Source organism: Nerophis ophidion, linkage group LG08 (genome assembly GCF_033978795.1).
Source record: "Nerophis ophidion isolate RoL-2023_Sa linkage group LG08, RoL_Noph_v1.0, whole genome shotgun sequence".
NCBI lineage: Eukaryota > Metazoa > Chordata > Actinopteri > Syngnathiformes > Syngnathidae > Nerophis > Nerophis ophidion.
This window is the reverse complement of record NC_084618.1, coordinates 38,918,130-38,944,109: the sequence shown is the minus strand read 5'-3', so window position 1 is coordinate 38,944,109 and position 25,980 is coordinate 38,918,130. Positions and strand designations below refer to the sequence as shown.

General features: G+C 41.6%; 2 protein-coding genes and 1 non-coding gene across 9 annotated transcripts in view; 1 reads left to right on the top strand and 2 right to left on the bottom strand.

Annotated features, from left to right (window-relative positions):
• Positions 1 to 19,287, bottom strand: part of LOC133557778 (focal adhesion kinase 1-like) — an 84,139-nt gene extending 64,852 nt beyond the window's left edge. For all 6 annotated transcript variants that reach the window (XM_061908561.1, XM_061908562.1, XM_061908563.1 and 3 more), the window contains exon 1: positions 19,039 to 19,287. The gene's annotated coding sequence lies outside the window, so the exon portion shown is untranslated. The remainder of the gene's footprint in view (positions 1 to 19,038) is intronic.
• Positions 19,288 to 20,361: 1,074 nt separating this feature from the next.
• trnah-gug (transfer RNA histidin (anticodon GUG)) lies at positions 20,362 to 20,433 on the bottom strand. Its single transcript has one exon. It is a non-coding gene; the product is annotated as a tRNA-His (tRNA).
• Positions 20,434 to 20,805: 372 nt separating this feature from the next.
• dennd3a (DENN/MADD domain containing 3a) overlaps positions 20,806 to 25,980 on the top strand; it is a 48,144-nt gene continuing 42,969 nt past the window's right edge. The window contains exons 1-2 of one of the 2 annotated variants that reach the window (XM_061908560.1): positions 20,806 to 21,014; positions 24,467 to 24,555. In XM_061908560.1, the coding sequence (XP_061764544.1) occupies positions 24,475 to 24,555 (81 nt within the window). In that variant the 5' untranslated portion in view covers positions 20,806 to 21,014; positions 24,467 to 24,474. The remainder of the gene's footprint in view (positions 21,015 to 24,466; positions 24,556 to 25,980) is intronic. The other variant, XM_061908559.1, reaches the window with a different exon arrangement.

Below are 25,980 nucleotides of genomic sequence, written 5' to 3'. Positions count from 1 at the left end.
GAACCAGAGCTAACCAATTGTTTAATACTGCACTTGATACTGGAGAACAGTTAGTCTAATGCTGTTTGCGTGGGACAGCATAGGTTAAGGGAATTTCCAAAGGCAGAAGATACCAGAGCACTGTCTTTACTTAAGCTGTTGTATTTATTTACTGTTTTTCATCCAGCATGAAAAATCAGATAGTGTTTGATAAGATTATTTATCATTATGTTGATGTTATTTATTAAGAATTAAACAGTTCTGTGACACTAAATTGGCCCTAGTGTGTGGATGTGAGTGTGAATGTTGTCCGTCTATCTGTGTTGGCCCTGCGATGAGGTGGCAACTTGTTCAGGGTGTACCCCCCCTTCCGCCCGATTGCAGCTGAGATAGGCACCAGCGCCCCCCCAACTCCAAAAGGGAATAAGCGGTAGGAAATGGATGGATGGATGTGACATTAACAGCTTCATTAATTTAACTGAAAATAATGCATATTTAAAATGTAATCATCCTTATATCTTTAAAAGGTGAACTACACTTTTTTTTTTAAATTTGCCCTTTGTTAATCATTATGAAAGACATGACAACAGATGTATTTTTTATTTAATGCGAACAAAAGTCTGCTTACAATAGAGCCAATAGGAGCCACTCTATTCTGTCTATAAAGCCTTTAAAAAACATCAAATGCCTCCATTAAGTTTTATATACGGTACATGCTTTTAAGTATGTAGTAGAAAGCACATTCATAATAACATTTAATATTTACATATTTTGATAATTTTTAAGCATTAAATTATAAAATGCTTCACAAGGTTTTTTTGTTTTTTTTAACCAAATCACTGATTACTGCTCACTGCAGACTTTAAGAGAGCCAACAAACATAATAAAACATCACATACTGTACAAGATCTCCTGTCATTAGGATGTTAACTGCCATATGCCCTCCTCACCTCCCAGGGGGTGATCACGGGTGATGGGTCAAATGCAGAGAATAATTTTGGCACACCTAGTGTGTGTGAGACAATCATGGGTACTTCAACTTTAACTTAATAATCCAATTGAGATGAAGAATGACTCCTAACCCTTATGAAGAAAAGGGGGGTGGAAGCATCCTTTTGTGTCGTTCTCGCAAATTGCAGGTTTATTAAAATGTTTATTTTTATTCATTTATTATTATATTATTTATATTTATTATTATATATTATTTATAATTATAATTATACATATTAATTGTATGAATTTATTAATTAAAATTAAAGTGTACCAACTTGTCAGCATACATCTTAGTCCTTCTACTATTCACGTAGAAGAAATTTTTTATTTATCTAGAACAGGGGTTGCCACCCGTCGATCTAGGTCAACCAGTCGGTCTTTGGGACCCTAACGGTCGATCAAGAAAATTTTTGAAAAATTAATGTCTTAATATGACATCAGTGACACCCCGCCCAAAGAATGACCAACAGACCCGCAAACAAAAACGCCTCTGCCTTTCTCTCTTCAGCCTACCATCCCGCGGCTCTCGTCACCTTAGCTACACCCGCCAAATGGCCGACCTCTCCACCTGCTCGTCTCGCAAACATGCATTGCATGACGTGCTCATAAATAATTGAGCTGCAATAAGGCTGACTGTTGCAACCCTTTCGGACATTCTGTAGCATTCAACATCAAACAACTCCTCCCTCAACCACGAGTCCATAACCATCATCGCACGTCTGCGACGGGAAGCTAACAAGCCTAATACTAGAGTCCATGAACATTGTTCCAAAGTATGGATTTTGTGTCGATTTATGTGAATACATACTGTGGAAGGGCTGTGGTCCACGCGTCCCCTGTGGGCAGGGAATGTTCAGGAGCCGGCTGTGAAGCAACTGACAGGTGAGTGGATATCTCAGCTGGAACAAGTAATCTAATCACCTGTCTCTTTATTAGCAGCGTCGGAGACCATGGGCTGGGCTCTGCAGCCTTTATATTGGTCCGAAAAGAACCCACAATGGAAAGTCATCCACACATACACATCTAAACACTGACTTTGGTTTCGCGGCAACAGGTGTGGAACAAAAGACTGCACACTGCAAAGTAGGGGTGTAACGGTACGTGTATTTGTATTAAACCGTTTCGGTACGGGGGTTTCGGTTCGGTTCAGAGGTGTGCCGAACGAGTACACATGTTAGCAGCGACCGGGCTAGGACAACATTTAAAAGCCAGAGCTGGAAGACCCTCCTGCCTCATTAAGATCTCCCATTTGGGATCACTTTGGCTGCGCAATACAACAATGGAGGATGGAGGTTTGCGGAGATTGTTCAGCAGCTGCTTCTGACAACACGTCAAACATGTGTTGCACCTTTCCTGCTTCCGGCTCCCAGAGTGTCTCCCCTGCGCTCGAGGAGTGCAGGGGAGACACTCCTCCAGGGCTGATGTGTTCTCGGGGGCAAAACCCTTCACTCTACCCGGCAGTGGGTCTACACTGCTCCAGACTCCAGGGTAAATGAATAGGCCGGCAATTAGTTGCAAATCGTGGCTTTATTGAGGTCTTGCACACAGCCAATCCAACAAAACACTAGCCACTCCCGCACTCTACCGCTCCCTCACCTCGCTCGCCCATACACTCACCTCACATACTGTCCCATATTAAAGGGCCACACACACACACATACGCTACTCTCATAACAGTGGTTCTCAACCTTTTTTCAGTGATGTACCCCCTGTGAACATTTTTTCAATTCAAGTACCCCCTAATCAGAGCAAAGCATTTTTGGTTGAAAAAAAGAGATAAAGAAGTAAAATGCAGCACTATGTCATCAGTTTCTGATTTATTAAATTGTATAACAGTGCAAAATATTGCTCATTTGTAGTGGTCTTTCTTGAACTATTTGGAAAGAAAGATTTACAAATAACTAAAAACTTGTTGAAAAATGAACAAGTGATTCAATTATAAATAAAGAAGATTTATACACATTGAAGTAATCATCAACTTAAAGTGCCCTCTTTGGGGATTGTAATAGAGATCCATCTGGATTCATGAACTTCATTCTAAACATTTCTTCACAAAAAAAGAAATCTTTAACATCAATATTTATGGAACATGTCCACAAAAAACGGCGGGCGGTGTTGATGAACGTAGACCCCAACTTAAACAAGTTGAAAAACTTATTGGGGTGTTAGCATTCAGTGGTCAATTTTACGGAATATGTACTGTACTGTGCAATCTACTAATGAAAGTCTCTATCAATCAAAAAAAGCACTTTATATGTAGAAAGGTTTTGTTAAGAAACCATTCTGAGCCTTATCTTATTCAGTTTTTATTTTATATATGTTGACCACATTAACCCTGGCAATGGACCCTGTGTGTATATGTATGTTATGCCATTGTTTACAAATTTGGTAAATAAATACGTACCGAACCGAAATTCTTGTGTACCGTTACACCCCTACTGCAAAGTGTTTAAAAAAGGCAGCAGCACAAAAAACAGCTGAGTGCAGGAAATACGGGCAGTACGGTGGACCAGGGTTTAGTGCATGTGCCTCACAATACGAAGGTCCTGAGTAGTCCTGGGTTCAATCCCAGGCTCGGGATCTTTCTGTGTGAAGTTTGCATGTTCTCCCCGTGACTGCGTAAGTTCCCTCCAGGTTCCGACTTCCTCCCACCGCCAAAAACATGCACCTGGGGATAGGTTGCTTGGCAACACTAAATGGTCCTCTGTGTGTGAATGTCAGTGTGAATGTTTTCTGTTTATCTGTGTTGGCCCTGTGATGAGGTGGCGACTTGTCCAGGGTGTACACCGCTTTCCACCCGAATGCAGCTGAGATAGGCTCCAACACCCGCCGCGACCCTGAACGGGACAAGCGGTAGAAAAATGGATGGATGGATGCGGGAAATACAACTACACTACAAGGCGAACAAGACTGCAATTCCCGCTAAAAAGCAGCATATTGTGGGAGTAATTTACTCAATGTATGTATGATGATCAGTGTTCTGATTTAACGTAGCAAACTACTGTTGATGTGGTTGTATGTAAACATGTCAGCGTCAAAAGCAGAGCAAGTTCGGAGCAGGAAATGTCCTTATAATAATGACAGCAACAACCAAAACTGAACACGAAAATTAACTTGGTATCAAATAGAAAGCGGCAACATCACACACATCAGACAACACACACGCACACATACACACTACTACTATCTACGAGGGAACAAATCAATGATTGAAGCGAAAACATTCAGCTTGCAATCCAAACAATACCCCCTTTGTGGATCAGAAGTAATGACAGCCATTCAATCTCTTTATTAACCAGAAGTAACACAATCCATTGAAAACATTTAACAGAGCTGCTGGAACTGCCGACAAGCCACTGATAAATTAACACAAACAAGTGAGCTGCTCCGCTCTCTGGGCGCTGATGTCACTATCCAATCGGCACTGCCTTTTAAAAGGCACAGTCACGCACACTCTACCCAAATATTATATTTTTTTCAAAGTAACGCTTTAATTACCGGTACTTCCCCTAGTAATTAATTCAATTACTTAGTAATTCAAATACTTTTTTGTAAAGGAATGGAAAACTATAATTCCTTTTTTAAAGTATTTTTTTCACCACTAAGATATGTGAATAGAAAAAAATCCTGCTTTTATCCACTTGACTTACTGAAGCTATAGACTTCTTAATGTTTTTATTGATTATTAGGGACGGTGTGGCGCAGTGGGAGAGTGGCCGTACGCAACCCGGGGGTCCCTGGTTCAATCCCCACCAAGTACCAACCTCGTCACGTCCGTTGTGTCCTGAGCAAGACACTTCACCCTTGCTCCTGATGGGTGCTGGTTAGCGCCTTGCATGGCAGCTCCCTCCATCAGTGTGTGAATGTGTGTGTGAATGGGTGAATGTGGAAGTAGTGTCAAAGCGCTTTGAGTACCTTGAAGGTAGAAAAGCGCTATACAAGTACAACCCATTTAATTATTTATTATTTATTTACATACAATGTACAATTAATTTGCAGATGTATTCTATTCAAGACCGAAATTTTAGGCGTTCACTATTAATCTCAATGTTGGAGATGATTATTTATTTGCATGCAATGTGCAATGTGACATTTTTGTTAACAGAAGTACTTTATTCAAGACTCTGAAGCTAGTTCTTTAAAAAATATTCCATAAAAAATAAAATGTATATCTGGTATAAGAATAACAACATTATTTAAATTAGAATTTTGCTAAGAGTAAGATGCAGTGTATGCAGTGTCATTTCAATATACTAGTTTTTGATATAATAAAGGAAAACCCCGGTTTTAATTATCTCTGTCATTTGTATGTTATGGGTTCTTTGAAAAGTAGGGGAAAAAAATTGTAAATCTAATTTTTGGTGAAAAAATCTGGGATTTTATTTTCAGGCCATATCGCCCAGGACGACATCACAGGATGTATATTTAGTACTACAGTACTGAGACTATTCTGGCCATAAACAGTTAGCTCTTACAACAGCGGTGCCCTAAGTGCAGCACAGGGGCCATCTGTACAGGCCAGTGACTCGTTTGTTATTGGCCCAAGGCACGTCACAAAAAACAAAAAACACCAGCAAAAATTGGGAAAACAGCAAGAAACACAACGAGAAAAAGCCAAAACGTTAACATCAGCCAATAATATTGACAAAAAGTTTTGATTTTGGAAAAAAAGAAACCAGGGATCTCTTAGTGTTCTGGTTCACTCTCCCATTTAGGGATCTTGGGCAAAAAAATTTGAAGACCACTGATCTATAATAAAGTTTGATGAGCAAGCAAACGAGGAAGCAGCTGATCAGTTGATCATTGGCACACAAGCTAATGATCACGGCGCCGCTATAAATATTTTGTCAACGTTAGCTCTTAAAAAACAGTATCACTAATATTTAGTTAAGTCACAAAATGTAAATTGAGTACTGTTGCCACTTTTTGGACGTTTTTTTACTTGGGTTTTTGGGCATAATAGGGTGTCTCCCATTGGCTCCGCTATAAGCAGACTTTTATTTACTTTTATTTACTGATTGGAATGTTTTTTTTTTGATTAAATACGTCAGTCGCCATGTCTTTTATAATGACTGTGAAAGAACAAAATTCCCCAAAAAGTGAAGCTCCTTTTTAAGCTACATTAATTATGATCGTAGACTTAAAATCATTGTTTTATTTGATGGCCTTCCTGCCCTCTAAAGGTTGACGACACCAAAGGTCAAATGACCTTGTCCCTAAAATGAAGAAATTCCAGGCCTGCAAATAGGTAAGAAAAGTTCTTTTTGCATTATAGGTCCCCACTTAACTTAATTGAATTAAGAGGGGAATGCTCATCAAACAATTGAAGGCCAAAGTGCAGCTTGTTTTTATTGGCCCTCGGCACATTTATTCTCACAGGTGTATGCTGCTGATTCAATTTATCCATGAGTGAGATTGGCCAATACCAATACCGGTCACATGTATTAACTGTACATTTTTTCAATTTATTTATGGGGAGTTCAATGACAGATTTACAATATCAACAATATCTGTTAGGGTTGCAACGATTCGTCGACATTGTCGACAATAAAATTTGATGTCAACAAATTATTATGTTGACAATGTGTTCACTTGTGTCTTTCTCGACGGAAGAGAGTAGGCGCCTCCACTCGCAACGACATCGCAGGTAAAAACATGCAAAGTGTGGGACCATTTCACCCTAACCTTGTTAAAGACATGAACACCTTGCTTATTTGGCAAAGTGGACTTTGTTTTTTATGAAAGTACATATGTGATTTGGGAGCATTTAACGAGTAGGCATGATGGACACCTGGAGGATGAATGCTAAACTCGCTGAGCTATGTTAACAGGTGTGAGACAAAGTTTTTTGAAAAGAAGACTTAACTATAATTTGAACCAAAATTTGGCAACTAATACTTTGTCGATATAAAGTCAAGTACTTATTTTATATTTTAAGGATTTCAGGTGTTAAGTAGCGTCGACACAATAACAAAAAACAATCCCACACAGACACACTCACACGAATGTTAGGCACCACAGCACTGATATCATGAATTAATAAATATAAATTCTGTTAGATAGCTAAAATGTTCAGAATTAAATGAGTCTATTAGATTTCTAAAACAATCCAGGAGTTAATAATATACTTGTGTGCAACTTTTTATTATTTTCAAAATGCTTGTTTCTTTCTGAGGAAGTTAGATAGCTTTGGTGTTTGAAATGTGTTTTTATTGCTGCTAACTATACTGTACTTTGTTTTCATAAAATATATACTCTGTCTTAGTCAGCCCTAAATTGACAAATTCTTAATATTTATTTTTGTATTATGTAATAAATTAGCTGGAGATGGATGACACCGATCACATATTACTGACACTCGGTCAAACATCTTAGCCAGTGAAACCTCAATATAATAAGTACAATGTATTAGCTTGCATTGGATGAGGCAGTGTCTTGCACTGATAGGATACTTATGAACTCTCCATAAATCTCTGACCAGCTCTCCTCAGATAGGGTCACTCTTAAGTCACCCCCCTGAAAGTGACTTAATTGAATTAAGAGAGGAATGCTCATCAAACACTTATTTGGAACACAGGTGAACAGGCTAATTGGGAACAGGGGGTGCCATGATTGGGTAAAAAAGCAGCTTCCATTAAATGTTTAGTCTTTCACAAACAAGGATAGGGTCACCACTTTGTGAACAAATGTGTGAGCAAATTATTTAAGAACAACATTTCTCAACCAGCTACTGCAAGGAGTTTAGGGATCTCAGCAATAATATTATCAAAAGGTTCAGAGAATCTTGAGAAATCACTCCACGTAAGCAGCAAGGCAGAAAACCACCATTGAATGCCTGTGACCTTTGATCCTCCAGGCGGCACTGCATCATTGTGTAAAGGATATCACTACATGGGCTCAGAAAAACTTCAGAAAACCACTGTCAGTAACTACAGTTTGTCGCTACATCTGTAAGTGCAAGTTAAAACTATACTATGCAAAGACAAAGCCATTTATTAACAACATCCAGAAACGCCGCCGGCTTTGCTAGGCCCAAGCTCATCTAAGATGGACTGATGCAAAATGGAAAAGTGTTCTGTGGTCTGACGAGTCTACATTTCAAATTGTTCTTGGAAATTGTGGACGTCGTGTCCTCCGGAACGAAGAGGAAAAGAATCATCTGGATAGTTATAGGCGCAATGTTTAAAAGCCAGCATCCGTGGTGGTATGGGGGTGAAGGCACCATTAATGCTGAAAGGTACATACAATACGAAGGTCCTGCAGTCCTGGGTTCAAATCCAGGCTCGGGATCTTTCTGTGTGGAGTTTGCATGTTCTCCCCGTGAATGCGTGGGTTCCCTCCGGGTACTCCGGCTTCCTCCCACCTCCAAAGACATGCACCTGGGGATAGGTTGATTGGCAACACTAAATTGGCCCTAGTGTGTGAATGTGAGTGTGAATGTTGTCTGTCTATCTGTGTTGGCCCTGCGATGAGGTGGCGACTTGTCCAGGGTGTACCCCGCCTTCCGCCCAATTGTAGCTGAGATAGGCGCCAGCGCCCCCCGCGACCCCGAAAGGGAATAAGCGGTAGAAAATGGATGGATGGATGGAAGGTACATACAGGTTTTGGAGAAACATATGTTGCCATCCAACAAAGGCTATCATGACAATACCAAGCCACGTGTTGCAGCAGCGTGGCTTCATAGTAAAAGTGTGCGGGTACTACTCTGACCTGCCTGTAGTCCAGACCTGTCTCTCATTGAAAATGTGTGGCGCAATATGAAGCCTAAAATACCACACTTGAGACCCCGGACTGTTGAACAACTTAAGCTGTACATTAAGCAAGAATGGGAAAGAATTCCAGCTAAAAAGCTTCAAAAATTGGTGTCTGCAGTTCCCAAATGGTAAAAATGCCTCTGTGCCAACTTTTTTGCAATGAGTTGCTGCCATTAAAATCTAAGTTAATGGTTATTTGCAAAAAAAATTAAGTTTCTCAGTTCGAACATTAAATATCTCGTATTTGCAGTCTATTCAATTGAATATAAATTGAAAAGGATTTGCAAATCATTGCATTCTGTTTTTATTTACGATTTACACAACGTGCCAACTTTACTGGTTTTGGGGTTTGAAGATGAGAGTAATTTATTATCAACTAGAAAGTAATCAATGAAGGTGAAAGTATGATGAACATTAGAGAGGAAAAAATATTGCCTTATAGAGGATAAAAAAAAAAACGCCAGAGCTCTGAAACACAGTATTCTTCCAAAAAAGACTGGATTACCTTAGACGACCTTGATGGTGTGCAAGTTTTGGGTGATAAGCAATCAAGCTGGAGGTTGGGCCAACTGTTAAAGTCTTCTCCTAATATTAATTAGTAAATTAAGAAGCCAGGGAAATTTAGAAAAAGACGTTTGAAAAGGGTGTCATCATCATAGTTGGGAGCATAAATATTTACGAGGGCTACTGGGGTGTTTGAGATCTGGCCCTTGACAATAACATACCTCTCTATAGGGATCAGAAAGATTAATCGAGTGTACAAAAGGAACAGATTTATGAATGTAGCCTCTTCTTCACAGCCGTAAAAGCAAATCTCGTCTGCGCCACAGACGAGATTTGTAAATCCTCTTGCCCATACAGAATAGCGGAAAAGGCTCAGACGCCCTTCATAGAATCTGGTTCTGGACTTGAAATAAATGTACTCGTACAACGAGCGTCCGAGGGAGTTAACCATTCTTAGGCCTGGCGCGGAGGATTCGGTGTGCGCGGTACAAGACAATCCTGTTTCGAAGCTGCAGGATATCCTCCAAAAACTGAGCGGAGAACTCAGTCGAACGGGGGCCCTCATAGCCCTCAGGAGGCCCACCCCTTGGATATTATTCTACCTTGAGTGGCCCTTCAGATCCTCGCATTTTTGGAGAGGAGATACATGGTAGCTCATAAGCATTAGCAGGCTAACGATTTCCCCGCTATGGGACAAGAGAATGCTCTCGAATGACTCCATAACAGCCACTATCTCTCCTCTGACAATGGATTTAAGATTGTCGAGGATGTCTGCTCGCATTTCGTCCATCTTTTGACTTATGCTCTTAAAAAGGGCTGAGTCAACAACCGACTCTTCCATGCTATCTGGGTCCAGAGACGCACAAGGCTTGGAGCAGCCTGGCTTGTCGGATTTCCCTTGGCCGGACATCGTGGAATTCGCAGGGGCAATTTACAAAAAGGAAGCTCTACATGGCAGGTTGGTTAAAAAAAAAAAAAAAAAGGTAGAGTTGAGGGCTGAAGTTAACAAAAGTGCCAATAAAACATAAAAAGGTCACATTTCCATGTAACTCCTGCTAAGCACGTCCCACACTGTACATGCCCAATCAGAAGTCTTCCAGTTTACATTTTTTTTTTCAATGGTTCTCAAATCCTTTGATTTTTCAATATGTGACCCTCGGTGGAAAAACTCCTACGCCCCCCCCATGTGGGTTTTGTGACTTAGGGGGAGACAGAGTGTGTGTTCGTGCAAACGTCCGGTTATGTGCGAGCCCCCAAGGAGTGACGGGGTCATTAGTGACGATGATGTAATTTCCTGCCATTGTAAAGCAGACTGCAGTGTACACTGCACATACATTTAATCTACACAAGTACTGAAATAGTGACCTCAACAAAAATACGTGCTATCGCAACAGAGGAAGAAGAGAGCAAAGAGGAAGACGACATTCCCGGAGGACTCGGCATGTTTACTATACAATCATTAAGTGTGCAAAAGGGTGTGGCCTTTACTTCCTGCATGCACTGTATTTCAAAAGGAAAGCAGAGGGTGTGCGTCGCGACAGTATTTTATCTTTCCACTAGAGATGTCCGATAATGGCTTTTTAGCCGATATTTGATATTCTGATATTGTCCAACTCTTAATTACCGATACCGATATCAACCAATATATAGAGTCGTGGAATTAACACATTGTTATGCCTAATTTTGTTGTGATGCCCCTCTAAATGCATTAAACAATGTAACAAGGTTTTCCAAAATAAATCAACTCAAGTAATGGAAAAAATTGCCAACATGGCACTGCCATATTTATTATTGAAGTCGCAAAGTGCATTATTTTTTTTAACATGCCTCAAAACAGCAGCTTGGAATTTGGGACATGCTCTCCCTGAGAGAGCATGAGGAAGTTGAGGTGGGTGGGGTTATGTTGTATATTGTAGCGTCCTGGAAGAGTTTAGTGCTGCTAGGGGTTCTGGGTATTTGTTCTGTTGTGTTTATGTTGTGTTACCGTGCAGATGTTCTCCCAAAATGTGAATGTCATTCTTGTTTGGTGTGGGTTAACAGTGTTAAAGTTGTTTATACGGCCACTCTCAGTGTGACCTGTATGGCTGTTGACCAAGTATGCATTGCATTCACTTGTGTGTGTGAAAAGCCGTAGATATTATGCGACTGGGCCGGCACGCAAAGGCAGTGCCTTTAAGGTTTACTGGCGCTCTGTACTTCTCCCTACATCCGCGTATATAGTGGCGCTTTAAAAAGTCATAAATTTTACTTTTTGAAAGAGATACCGATCATTTTGAAACCGATACCGATAATTTCCGATATTACATTTTAAAGCATTTATCGGCCGATAATATCGGCAGTCCAATGTTATCGAACATCTCTACTTTCCACAATTATTAGCACATGCAACGCACAAAATTTAATCCTCTTCCTGGCCCATAAGCAAAAAAAACTGCAGATTACACCTGCTCAACCTCATGGGTCACTGTCCCACTTGACCCTGATACAAACTATACGGTCCCAATAAGCTCGTCCAGTGATTTTCAAACTGTGATACATGTACCACCAGTGGTATGTGGGCTCTATCTAGAGGTACGTCGAAGAATCACTTGAATAAAGTACAGTCTTTTATTTTCCTATATTCAAACACAGTGTTACTGTTCAAACTGTGTAAACATATTCAATAAAACTATTAAATAAAACCTCTGCCTTGTTTTAGTTAAAACTTAGGCATACTATACTACTTTACTTTAATGTTTGTCATTATAGTGGTATTTGGTGAGACAAGTTTTTTCTGAGGTGGTAATTGGTGAAAAAAGTTTGAGAACCACTGAGCTAGTCCAACCGCAGCAAAATTAAACTGAATGTTCTCCAATTAACGTATCTATTCAATAAACGGATGAGACTCCTGTAGTTGCAGTGTGCTTTGTCTACAAAAGCAAAAATGTGTGAAGATCTCGAATTAGGGCCAGGTTGCGGCTGTAGGGAACCTCCAAAACATAGCAGTACAGTGGAATCTTGATTTGCAAACGTAATTGGTTTTGGCACAGGGTTCGTAAATAGAAAACTTTGTATATTGAAGCAAATGACTCCATGAGAAACAATGTAATCTTGAATAATGGCTTCCAGCCTCGACAAAAGTCCATATTTTATTTAGTTTGTACACTTTAAAAAAAACACAATATAAAACTGTACTGTATAACAAACAAAAATAACAAGAGGGTGATGGAGCAACTTTCTATTTATAAAGAAAGTCAAAAGAAGCTGAACTGTCTTCATTTGAAACCGCCCCACCGACACGCGCACTCAGTTTGAAATTAAAAAAACCTCCTTAACGTTAACTGCCACATCGCTACAATATTTAGGAATAAAAAATAAAATCCTCTCTCCTGATGGGTGTAACACTTTCCGTACCGTTTATGTCTTACTTACCACTATTACAACAATGGTTGTGTTACTGCTGTGTTATGCAGTCTGCTTGTTAACTAATGACCATGTGGTCAAAGAGATACATTTTACTTGTTCTACTTTCTGATGCACTACAAATCAGTATTAAGGTTAAAAAAATAAACTTGATTTAAATAATGCTCTCCTGCGATGACGTGGCGACTTGTCCAGGGTGTATCCCGCCTTCCGCCCGATTGTAGCTGAGATAGGCACCAGCGCCTCCCGCGACCCCAAAGGGAATAAGCGGTAGTAAATGGATGGATGGATAAATAATGCTCTCCAATTATATCGCCTGCTTCCTATTAATGCCCCGTCCTTTTTACGCTTTAGGTCAATAAAAGAATTCCAGCATTTCCACCCTTATTCAGAAGCTCGACATTCCTCCTGACACATTGATTGCTATCAGTCGAGTCATGCAGCAGTCGGCTGGCACTAGACTGCCGCCTTTGTCGCCCCTTCTCTCGCTTACTCGCTTACCATGTCCCACAATAGCAGAAAGTTGTGAACAACATTGCTAGTTTACGGATTAAAGCGGAGCCTTTTTTTCCAGGAGTGGACAGCCTCTGTAAGATCTTTGAGAGTTGTCAAGTGTTTCTATAAATACAAGCGCTGCTCTGCAATTTACGCACTCTCTCTCCCACACACACACACACACACACACTATCGCCACGCCTGTATTAGCCTGCTGTACCCAACCACATGAAAAGAGTCAAATCCAGCTGTTATTGGCAGACTGGCTCAATTTTCAACGGTGGTTAACTTCTTCTTACACATAAATGCTCCAATTGGTCATTTGTCATTACAGGCTTATGTTTACTATTTAAAGTGGTTAGCTTACTTTTACACTTGTATTATAATATAATGGATTGTGTTCTTGCTTAGCTCGCATTCCCTCAATAGCAGGGTGGTGCACACAAACAACACATGACAAGGGACCATTGCCAATCTGCTTATACAGGGAAGTATGTGCGCATCACCTGAGTGGTCACGACCATGTCCAAGTTGGATTAGACCGTTTAAAATTCACCACAGTGCCTGACCTAAGCACTACGTCCCCCATCATGTCTTCAGTAGCGCCAGTTCAGGGAATGATACAGATCAGAACCGCACACTAAACCCTGCACTCGTATTAGTGCTCAGGGGGACTCGCAAGTGGATGCTGCAGTTCATTAGCATTTTCTTGCATCTGGAATGTGAAGTAGGAGCAAATTATACAGAAGCAGCCACCCGTGGCGATACTCCAGAACATGATGGTCAATTTACATTGACACAATCCATAACATTACTTGTTTTGCAGGGTTTTTTTTAACTAAGGTTGATATTATGTGTTTATATTATGTGTTATGTATTATGTGTCTCCTCTCTGAGCTGCCACCTTATCGGGGTAGAGGAGTTTGCGTGTCCCAATGATCCTAGGAGCTTTGTTGTCCGGCGGCTTTTATGCCCCCTGGTAGGGTCTCCCAAGACAAACAGGTCCTAGGTGAGGGATCAGACAAAGAGCAGCTCGAAGACCATTATGAAGAAGACAAATCATGGACCCAGATTTCCTTCGCCTGGACGCGGGTCACCGGGGCCCCCCTCTGGAGCCAGGCCCGGAGGTGGGGCACGATGGCGAGCGCCTTGTGGCCGGGCCTGTTCCCATGGGGCTCGGCCGGGCACAGCCCGAAGAGGCAACGTGGGTCACCCCTACAATGGGCTCACCACCCATAGCAGGGGCCATAGAGGTCGGGTACGATGTGAGCTGGGCGGCGGCCGAAGGCAGGGCACTTGGCGGTCCGATCCTTGGCTACAGAAGCTAGCTCTTGGGACGTGGAACGTCACCTCACTGGGGGGGAAGGAGCCTGAGCTAGTGACGAAGTGGAGAAGTTTCGGCTGGATATAGTCGGACTCACTTCGACGCACAGCAAGGGCTCTGGAACCACTTCTCTCGAGAGGGACTGGACTCTCTTCCACTCTGGCGTTGCCGGCAGTGGGAGGCGACGAGCTGGGGTGTCAATTCTTGTTGCCCCCCCGGGTCAAACCCTGCAAGTTGGAGGTCAACCCAGTGGACGAGAGGGTAGCCTCCCTCCGCTTTCGGGTGGGGGGACGGGTCCTGACTGTTGTTTGTGCTTACGCACCAAACAGCTGTTCAGAGTACCCACCCTTTTTGTGTACACTCGGGGGAGTACTGGAAAGTGCTCCCCCGGGTGATTCCCTTGTCCTACTGGGGGACTTCAACGCTCATGTTGGCAACGACAGTGAAACCTGGAGAGGCGTGATTGGGAAGAATGGCCGCCCGGATCTGAACCCGAGTGGTGTTTTATTATTTTGTGCTCGTCACAGATTGTCCATCACAAACACAATGTTCAAACATAAGGGTGTCCATATGTGCACATGGCACCAGGACACCCTAGGCCGCAGTTCCATGATCAACTTTGTAATTGTGTCATCGGATTTGCAGCCTCATGTTTTGGACACTCGGATGAAGAGAGGGGCGGAGCTTTCTACCGATCACCACCTGGTGGTGAGTTGGCTGCGATGGCTGGGGAGGATGTCGGACAGACCTGGCAGGCCCAAACACATTGTGAGGGTTTGCTGGGAACGTCTGGCAGAGTCTCCTGTCAGAGAAAGTTTCAATTCCCACCTCCGGAAGAACTTTGAAGATGTCACGAGGGAGGGGCGGGACATTGAGTCCGAGTGGACCATGTTCCGCACCTCTATTGTCGAGGCAGCTGATTGGAGTTGTGGCCGCAAGGTAGTTGGTGCCTGTCGTGGCGGTAATGCGAGAACCCGATGGTGGACACCAGCAGTGAGGGATGCCGTCAAGCTGAAGAAAGAGTCCTATCGGGTTCTTTTGGCTCATAGGACTCCGGAAGCAGCGGACAGGCACAGACAGGCCAAGCGGTGTGCGGCTTCAGCAGTTGCGGAGGCAAAAACTCGGACATGGGAGGAGTTCGGGGAAGCCATGGAAAACGACTTCCGGACGGCTTCGAAGCGATTCTGGACCACCATCCACCACCTCAGGAAGGGGAAGCAGTGCACTGTCAACACCGTGTATGGTGCGGATGGTGTTCTGTTGACCTCAACTGCGGATGTTGTTGATAGGTGGAAGGAATACTTCGAAGACCTCCTCAATTCCACCAACACGTCTTCCAATGAGGAAGCAGTGCCTGGGGAATCTGTGGGGGGCTCTCCTATTTCTGGGGCTGAGGTTGCTGTGGTAGTTAAAAAGCTCCTCGGTGGCAAGGCCCCAGGGGTGGATGAGATCCGCCCGGAGTTCCTTAAGGCTCTGGATGCTGTGGGGCTGTCTTGGTTGACAAGACTCTGCAGCATCGCGTGGACATCGGGGGCGGTACCTCTGGATTGGCAGACCGGGGTGGTGGTTCCTCTCTTTAAGAAGGGGGACCGGAGGGTGTGTTCCAACTATCGTGGGATCACACTCCTCAGCCTTCCCGGTAAGGTTTATTCAGGTGTACTGGAGAGGAGGCTACGCCGGATAGTCGAACCTCGGATTCAGGAGGAACAGTGTGGTTTTCGTCCTGGTCGTGGAAGTCGAACCTCGGATTCAGGAGGAACATTGTGGTTTTCGTCCTGGTCGTGGAACTGTGGACCAGCTCTATACTCTCGGCAGGGTTCTTGAGGGTGCATGGGAGTTTGCCAAACCAGTTTACATGTGCTCTGTGGACTTGGAGAAGGCATTCGACCATGTCCCTCGGGAAGTCCTGTGGGGAGTGCACAGAGAATATGGGGTATAGGACTGTCTTATTGTGGCGGTCCGCTCCCTGTTCGATCAGTGTCAGAGCTTGGTTCGCATTGCCGGCAGTAAGTTAGACACGTTTCCAGTGAGGGTTGGACTTTGCCAAGGCTGCCCTTTGTCACAGATTCTGTTCATACCTTTTATGGACAGAATTTCTAGGCGCAGTCAAGGCGTTGAGGGGTTCCGGTTTGGTGGCCGCGGGATCAGGTCTCTGCTTTTTGCAGATGATGTGGTCCTGATGGCTTCATCTAGCCGGGATCTTCAGCTCTCACTGGATCGGTTCGCAGCCGAGTGTGAAGCGACCGGAATGAGAATGAGCACCTCCAAGTCCGAGTCCATGGTTCTCGCCCGGAAAAGTGTGGAGTGCCATCTCCGGGTTGGGGAGGAGACCCTGCCCCAAGTCGAGGAGTTCAAGTACCTAGGAGCTTTGGGTCATAAGATCACGGGTACAAGCGGCCGAAATGAGTTTCCTCCACCGTGTGGCGGGGCTCTCCCTTAGAGATAGGGTGAGAAGCTCTGTCATCCGGGAGGAGCTCAAAGTAAAGCCACTGCTCCTCCACATCAAGAGGAGCCAGATGAAGTGGTTCGGGCATCTGGTCAGGATGCCACCCGAACGCCTCCCCAGGGAGGTGTTTAGGGCACGTCTAACCGGTAGGAGGCCACGGGGAAGACCCAGGGCACGTTGGGAAGACTAGGTCCCCCGGCTGGCCTGGGAACACCTCGGGATCCCCCGGGGAGAGCTAGACGAAGTGGCTGGGGAGAGGGAAGTCTGGGCTTCCCTGCTTAGGCTGCTGCCCCCGCGACCCGACCTCGGAAGCGGAAGAAGTTGGATGGATGAATGGATGGCTATATTATGTGTGATGTAAACATTAACATATCACAGGTAGTTCAGTATCAACACAATTTTAAGGGTAATAGACATTATAGATCCTTTATACCAATGATTCTCAAACTGTGGTACGTGTACCACTAGTGGTGGACAGGCTCCATCTAATGATATGCCAAATAATCACTTGATTAAAGTACAGTGCTTTATTTTCGTATATTCAAACACAGTGTTACTGTTCAAACTGTGTGTTATGTTACAGTGGCCAAAAACACTAAATATACTTGTAAAATAAAACCTCAGCTTCGTTTTTAATGAATACTTTGGCATATTACGCTACTCTATTTTAATCTTGGTAATTATGGTGGTACTTGGAAAGCAAAGTTTTTTCTGAGGTGGTACTTGATAAAAAAAAAAAGGGTTGAGAACTACTGCTCTCTATAACAGGAGCGCATTGCTGCTTTAAGGAATGACTGCCAGAGCACTTCTTAAAGATCCTCTATATAACAAGACATGTTATACATTTGATGAAATGAGGAGTGTGTTTTTAATTTTGAGTACTGTATATTTGAATTAATTATATATGATATGTATGCTGTCAATCATATCCCAGCTGCACTCGGGTGGAAGGCAGGGTACACAGGCTGCAAACTCATCGCAGGCCAACACAGATAGACAACATTCATACTCACATTCACACACTTGGGCCAATTTAGTATTGCCAACAACCTATCTCCAAATGTATGTCTTTGGAGGTAGTAAAACATACAAACTCCACACGGAAACACCCCGGGCTTGGGAATCGAACCCAGGACTTTCTTCTTGTGCATGAGGCACGAGCCCTAAACACTGTATTGATGATTAAATAACAGATCATCTTATTCAGCTATTTCTTGCTGCTTTTCCAACACACACACACACACACACAGACACACATTTGTTTTTTGTAAATAAAGATGCTTTTTTGTTTGAATTGTGTAGGTGGGGGGAAATGTTGTATTTTGTTTGAAATACGTTGTTGAACTAAATTGAACAAGAACACTAGTCAAATTTCTTCTGTATGACAAGAATGCTGTGTTGTACTACAAAAAAGCTGATAATTAATCCTCTACATAACGAGAGTTTTAATGCTCCTTATCAAAAACATTATTCAAACATCTCTCTGTATTTGACAAGACAGTGCTGTTTTTAAAAATCTGCTCCATAAAAGCTAATTAAAGATCCTCCAAATGACAGTATTACTCTGCTGTTTTTAGGAATCTGCTAAAAAAAAATGCAAAAGATCATCAAAATATCATGAGAGCTATTCAGTTGTTAAGGAGCTCGCACTTTCAAGTTATTAACTTAACTTGCAAGCCAGTTAGAAGTTATTTGAAGTACAGATTTTGCCCAATTCACTGCCTTAAAGGAACCAGGTAAGCAAAACTACTTCATAACTGGGCATTACTAAGACAAAGTTGGTTCTGTCAAATTAAAATTAATTAAATCAGCTTCAACTAAACGAGAAACAGTACTTCGTAGAACAAATAATCACCTGGGAGGGAGATTTAGGAGCAAAAAGTGGGTTAATCAACTCGACTTGTCTACCGTAGAGGTGGTAATGTTACTTCAAATTCACTCCATGTGACCTGTGACTTACTTTATTCTGCACCCGTCTAGATAATGTGGGGTAAAAGAAGATAATTCAACCCACGTTTAATACTAAAATACAGTGGAAAAGTAACAGCAAATAGTGCAATTGTGCTGATATCACCAGAGCAGTGAACGCATCATTTCCTTTTCGCTCCTGAAGTAATCCCCCTCTTAAAAAGTCAACATACCGCCGACTGGTTCCTTTGGACGTTCTATATGGCACCTTATGGTCGGCTTCAAAACTGGCAGAACTTGCTAGAAGGTCCGCTATCTGGGAAGAGTGATAATCACTGGCGGTGTTTCGTCGCTCCAATCTCGCCTCCTCAGTCCTCTTCCCCCCTTTCGCTCGCCCCGGAGTCGCCCGTTCCTGCTTCCCCTCTTCGCCTTGTCCACATCCAACATTCCAACATGGCCGCCGCTGGGAGACACACGCGCACGCACACACGGGGGCTCGTGCACAAAGCATGGCACGAGCACGCGCCTGAATCCTTGCCTACTTTATGAATGAATAGGAAAAATGGAAAGGAAATAATTAGGTTCTCTTAAAAATAACGCCTACGATTTATTTTATTTGCTAGTTGTCTACAATTTCAATTCAGACTGTCTTTTTTTTCTCTCTATTTTGTATTTGATGTTGTTGTTTTTTTAACATTTGACTCAAATGTATCAATCAATAATACATGCTTGTTGTAGTGTGAAACAACTGCACGTCTGCTTTCATTAAATGTTTTCTTACATACTTTTCTTGAGATATAAGTGTTTAATGCATTGCCGTACGTACAGTATTATTATTGACAGACTTATGAATGCGGATTTTGCATGTTCTCCCCGTGAATGCGTGGGTTCCCTCCGGGTACTCCGGCTTCCTCCCACTTCCAAAGACATGCACCTGGGGATAGGTTGATTGGCAACACTAAATTGGCCCTAGTGTGTGAATGTGAGTTTGAATGTTGTCTGTCTATCTGTGTTGGCCCTGCGATGAGGTGACGACTTGTCCAGGGTGTACCCCGCCTTCCGCCCGATTGTAGCTGAGATAGGCGCCAGCACCCCCCGCGACCCCAAAAGTGAATAAGCGGTAGTAATGGATGGACTTATGAATGCCGGTTTTTAAGTGGGACATCGTGTGGTCACAACCTGCCCCTGCATGGTCTCCCTGGTTCTAAGGTTTGGTACTTTGGCCCCATCTCGCGGAACTTAGTAAAAGTGGGCCATAATTTAAAGTTTGGAACGATACTTTTAACGACAGTGACTATTACTGCCAAAAATCAACAACACAATGAGTAAGAACAACACAACTGAAAAATATAGATCTTATCACGTCAGTATAGATTCGACCACGATCGATATTTGGAGTATCGGTTTTGACGGGTTCTAGACTTAAGGTTGAAATCATTTGACAATGTTAAATAGTGTATTTTGTTTTATTTTAGATTGATCTCATAATATCCAATTAAAAGGGTGTATTTTCTCTTATCGGACATTTACACAATATTTTTATTTAAAAGGGCGCCTGCCGTGACCCGGATTCGAACCGGGGTTGCTGCGGCCACAACGCAGAGTACTAACCACTATACGATCACGGCTGGAAGGAACTGCATGGAAATTAAAATAGCCTCATCAGCAAACAAGCACATAGTCCATAATTACCTTTATAATGTTTTTAAATAGAGTCACATATGATATTTTATTTTAGACTAAATCTGTTACATATGCACTGATAATTCATGCCTCAAAAATAAACATAGGTGCAGGAAGAAATGATGTACATATACATGCATGAATGGTAATGATGGCAAAATTAGGTGGAAAAATAGTGCGTAAATTCACAATGTATTCCTCTTTCTTTCTTTTTTTTTTTAATCATCCGTTAGTAATACATTGCATGTACAGCAGGTAGAGCAATTGCGCCATTCTCAGCACTTCCGGGAACTTGCCCATAAGCGTTTCTTATGGTGAAAGTCTAACCGGAAGCGTTGCTCCCAAAGGGACAACAACGGTTACTTTGACGTTCGAGCGGGTAAACCTGTAGCCGTTGACAGCTTCACACTCTTAAGTTTTTGTTGGCGTTTAAGCACTGTTGTCTCCTGAATGGCCGCGGGGCTTGTCCACTCGTCGCCGTGAATGGAATTAGCAGCAATCAGTGAGGATGTTTGACTAATTCCAGGTAAGTTGTATTCGTTGTCGCACGCCAAGCGAATCCCAGTCGTAGCACTAGATATCTGCGAGGATCAAATTGCTTTTTCTGTCCACATTGATAAAAGTAGAGGGAAAGCAAGGGTTCCCAAATATGGAATAACTTCAGTAAAGTGTCGCTGTCACTGCGTACAAATTGGTATGGCATTTTCTATAAATGTTTTAAACTTATTTTAAAATGGCTTACCCTACAGAAAGTGTTGTTTCAGTGTGTTAATGTGTTACATTTCATAGAAAAAAAATAAAAATTGAACGAGCTTACTCGTAACAATACAGACTAATCCAGTGGTTCTCAAATGGGGGTACGCGTACCCCTGGGGGTACTTGAAGGTATGCCAAGGGGTACGTCAGATTTTTTAAAAAATATTCTAAAAATAGCAACAATGCAAAAATCCTTTATAAATATATTTATTGAATAGTACTTCAACAAAATATGAATGTAAGTTCATAAACTGTGAAAAGAAATGAAACAATGCAATATTCAGTGTTGACAGCTAGATTTTTTTTGTGGACATGTTCCATAAATATTGATGTTAAAGATTTAAAGATTTCTTTTTTTGTGAAGAAATTTTTATAATTAAGTTCATAAATCCAGATGGATATCTATTACAATCCCCAAAGAGGGCACTTTAAGGTGATGATTATGTGAATGAGGTGCTGAAAACATAGTTTCGTTGTACTTGTTGCAATGACAATAAAGACCTACCTACCTATTACTTCTATGTGTAGAAATCTGTATTTATAATTGAATCACTTGTTCATTTTTCAACAAGTTTTTAGTTATTTTTATATCTTTTTTTCCAAATAGTTCGAGAAAGACCACTACAAATTAGAAATATTTTGCACTGTTATACAATTTAATAAATCAGAAACTGATGCCATAGTACTTTATTTTACTTCTTTATCTCTTTTTTTCAACCAAAAATTCTTTGCTCTGATTATGGAGTACTTGAATTAAAAAAATGTTCACGGGGGTACATCACTGAAAAAAGGTTGAGAACCACTGGACTAATCCACGTCCATGTGCTTTCTCTGTACCTCAATTTAAAACAGCAGACTGTAAAATATGAAGCCAAACCTGTTTGTTAATGCTTTTGGGCTGTTGAAAAAAGGTATCCTGCACATGCACTTATTGTTGTTTTCAATAGGTGGTTTTGCATCAAATGTGTCCCTTAATGAAATACAAGCCTACAAACTCTCTTATATTTCTTTTTGTTTCCTCTGTTACATCTGTTTTTGCTTAGGGTCAGTATTTTGATCTTGCCAGTTTTACAAACCTGGTGGGGGCTGGTGTGTTTAATAGGAAACCAGTGATTTTATAGTGTGTGTTTCCATGACAGTCGGTCGGAGGGCAGAATGGCTAGAAGACAAGCAGTGTTTGAAGTTTAAAGAGACAAATAATGACACCTGGACAAAAAAAGGCCTAGCAAGTGGAGGGAACGGTGATAAAATAGGGTACTTGAGTTAAGTTGCATGTGTCTGCAACTAATTCAAGTCAGATGTTTGGCTCAAATGGTGCCGCTATAGCTGTCCTCAGTGCAAAGTAGCCAGAGAAGATACAGTCAAACACTGTATTTACTTCCATCCATCTATTTTCTACCGCTTATTCCCTTTTGGGCTCACGGGGGGCGCTGGTGCCTATCTCAGCTACAATCGGGCAGAAGGCGGGGTACACCCTGGACAAATCGCCATCTCATCGCAGGGCCAACACAGATAGACAGACAGCATTCACACTCACGTTCACACACTTGTATTTTGAATTAATTAGTCCCGAAATCATGGAAATAAGATTAGTCCGTTCCAGAGTCAAATTGAGGCTATTAAAACGATATGATCTGCACATGCAGCGTTAAAAGTAGCATTTGGGCAACTCATATATAAGTGTGGGAATAAATTTAACCGCTATTGTAAAAAAAACATAAAACGCAAAGACGGTATTATAAAAACAAAGAAAAAGCAAAACACTCCAATTGAAGCTTGCTAAACTGAGATCCTGTAGTTGCAATCCCAGAAAGAGTTAAAAAAATGTAAGGGCACAACCGGAATAGATCCTCTTTTGAAGTCTTTTAATATGTGCTCAGCTGAGTACTCGTGGTGGTTCTAACCTTCGAAGGGTGCGCTTGACCATACTGTTTTGAAAGATCTACTGCAAAATTGCTAGTCAAAGATCGTATACATGAAAGAAACGCTGCTATTCAAAGGATATACTGCAAAAGTGCTAGTCAAAGATCCTCAATGCAAGCAGAGCAACCAGTGCTTTGGCTAAATAATGCTAGTCTAACACCCTAAGAATGATAGGACAGTGCTCTTTTTAAGGGACTAATACATAAATATCAGTCAAAGATCTGCAATGTAAATGGAACATTACTGTTTTTAAGGACTTAACTACAAAAAGGTTTTCAGAAGTTCCTCAGTATGACTGGAACATTACTATTTTTAAGGGCCTATTACAAAAGTGCTAGTTATATATCGTCAGTATGACTGTAACATAGCTATTTTTAAGGACCTACTAGAAAAATGCTAGTCAGAGATTCTCCATATGACTGAACTCTTGCTGTTTTAAGGTCTTACTACAAAAATGCTATTTATATATTGTCAGTATGACTGTAACATTGCTGTTTTTAAGGACTGACTAGAAAAATGCTACTCAAAAGTCCTCAATATGAGTGCAACATTGCTGTTTTTAAGGACTTACCACAAAAAGTCATGCAGCAGACCCTTAATATGACTGGAACATTGATGTTTTAATGACCTACTACAAAAATGCTCGTTAAATATCCTCAATATGACTGCAACATTGCTGTTTTTAAGGACTTACTACAAAAAGGCTTGCTGCAGATCCTAAGTACGACTGGAACATTGGTGTTTTTATTGACTTACTACAAGAATGGTAGTTAAATATCCTCAATATGACTGTAGCATTGCTGTTTTAAGGACATACTACACAAATGCTAGTCAAAGATTGCCAATATGACTGATTTTTTGTGTTTTAAAAGACCTACTACAAAAATGCAAGGCCAAGTAAACAATGTGCCTTTTAAAATAACAAAAGTTTTGTGTCATTACTGTTACCTGTATTTTTTTACAAAAGTAAACAACTGAATGAACATCCTCTAAGTCTGGTTATTCCATATTTTTATCCAAGGGTAGTATATGTCCTGGAGTTCATGTGCAGGAAGTTACACAAAGATATAAGAGTGTGTGTCACCAGCATGTGGTGACTGGGCTGGCCTTTAATTGGTTGCTGCTGTGAACTAAACTCTCCAGCCAATTCTTTGTCGTCCATATCCACACAAATCAGGAAGCTTTCAGTGAGTAGAGTTTTGTCATCACACACGCACACCATTCAGGGTGATCGTTAAAGGTCCAAGTTGGGATGCAGTGAATGTTTCCATACCTCATTCCATGATGTGTTGTTTTCAGAGTGTGCAATGGCAGAACTACCGTCTGGACTGTTGGAAGCATGCGTGGTGGTTGGAGCCTCCAACGATAAGCTCCGAAATGTATACCAGGTACTAATACTGTAGATTCACATCAGCTATGAAAACCTTCATCGTTTAATGCCTCGCGCAGGAATATATTTGATTTATAACCAAATTGTGAGTTATTGTTAAAACACTCCTCAAAGGTATTCCATACAAACAGGAGTACTCTACTATTTTTAATTTTATTCGCAAAAACATTTTGAAAAATCCTACGCATTGCAGGAGAGCTTTGGTGTTTTAAGAATCTAGAAGAACAAGTCAAAGACATTCTTTATAACGGGAGTGCTATGCTGTGTTTAAGGAATTACTTCAAAAACTCTAGTCAAATATATTCTTATTAACAGGTGTCCTCTGCTAATTTTAGTAATCTACAAGAAAAGCACTATTCAAAGGTCTTATTTATAAAAGGCATTCTTTGTTCTTTTCAGTAATTTACTGCAAAAAAATGGAAAAAGTCTATAAATAGCAGGGAGAGTTGCGCTGTTTTTAGGAATCTACTCCTGAAAAACAAGGAAAATTTGTTGTATATAACAGGTGATCTGCTGTTTTTAAGGCTCTCCTGCAAACACACTAGTCAAAGCTATTCTCACAAGAAGAGTCCTCTGCTCTTTTTAGGAATTTACTGTAAAAACACTAGTTGAATACCTTGTGTATGACAGGATCGCTTTGCTCACTATAGTAATCTACTGCAAAACAAGAGTCAAAGATCTCTTATAACAGGAGAATTCTCCTGTTTTTAGGAATCTACTGGAAATAAAATAGTCGGAAGTCCGGGATGGGAAAAATGTCCAAAACACACCCACAAAAGACGCACAGGAAGGCGGTGAAGAAAAGTAAAAAAGAAGCCACAAGTCCCAGTAGAGCCAAAGTGCTTATAATTATGGCAGGAGAAATTTGCAGTTTTTGCAAATCTACTGCAAAAACACTAGTCACATGTCTTTATATATGCAGGAATGTTTTTAATTCATTTTTAAACATTAATTTTTGCGTCAAAGTATCACTTCTGTGGTTTTTCAATGAAATATAAAAAATAGGGATAAATTGTGTTGAACGCTCGCCTCAGCCGCAGGTACTCGCTGTTCCTCTTTCCTAAATGCCGCACTGAATTGCACGACAGGGAGACGATCAGGGGTGCCGAAACAAGGTCGCTAACTAACATAGTTAGTATTATTTAGCTAGCTTAATTGTAGGCGCCTGTGTGCGGTCTCCGAACCACAAGATGGATGGCTTTCTACTTTGCTGTTAATCATTTGTGGATGACTACAATCCGAACACCGTTAGTTCCGAAGCAGTTGTAAATCTAGACCATTTATTAGTAGCCAGCGAGAAGGTATAGTTTTGACGTGACTGATGTAAACAGAGGTCACAACACAGAAAGTACAGTACATTACCCGAGGGGGCATGGCTGCAGGACATAGTTACCAAGTGGAAAACATTTTTGCATGCATTTTC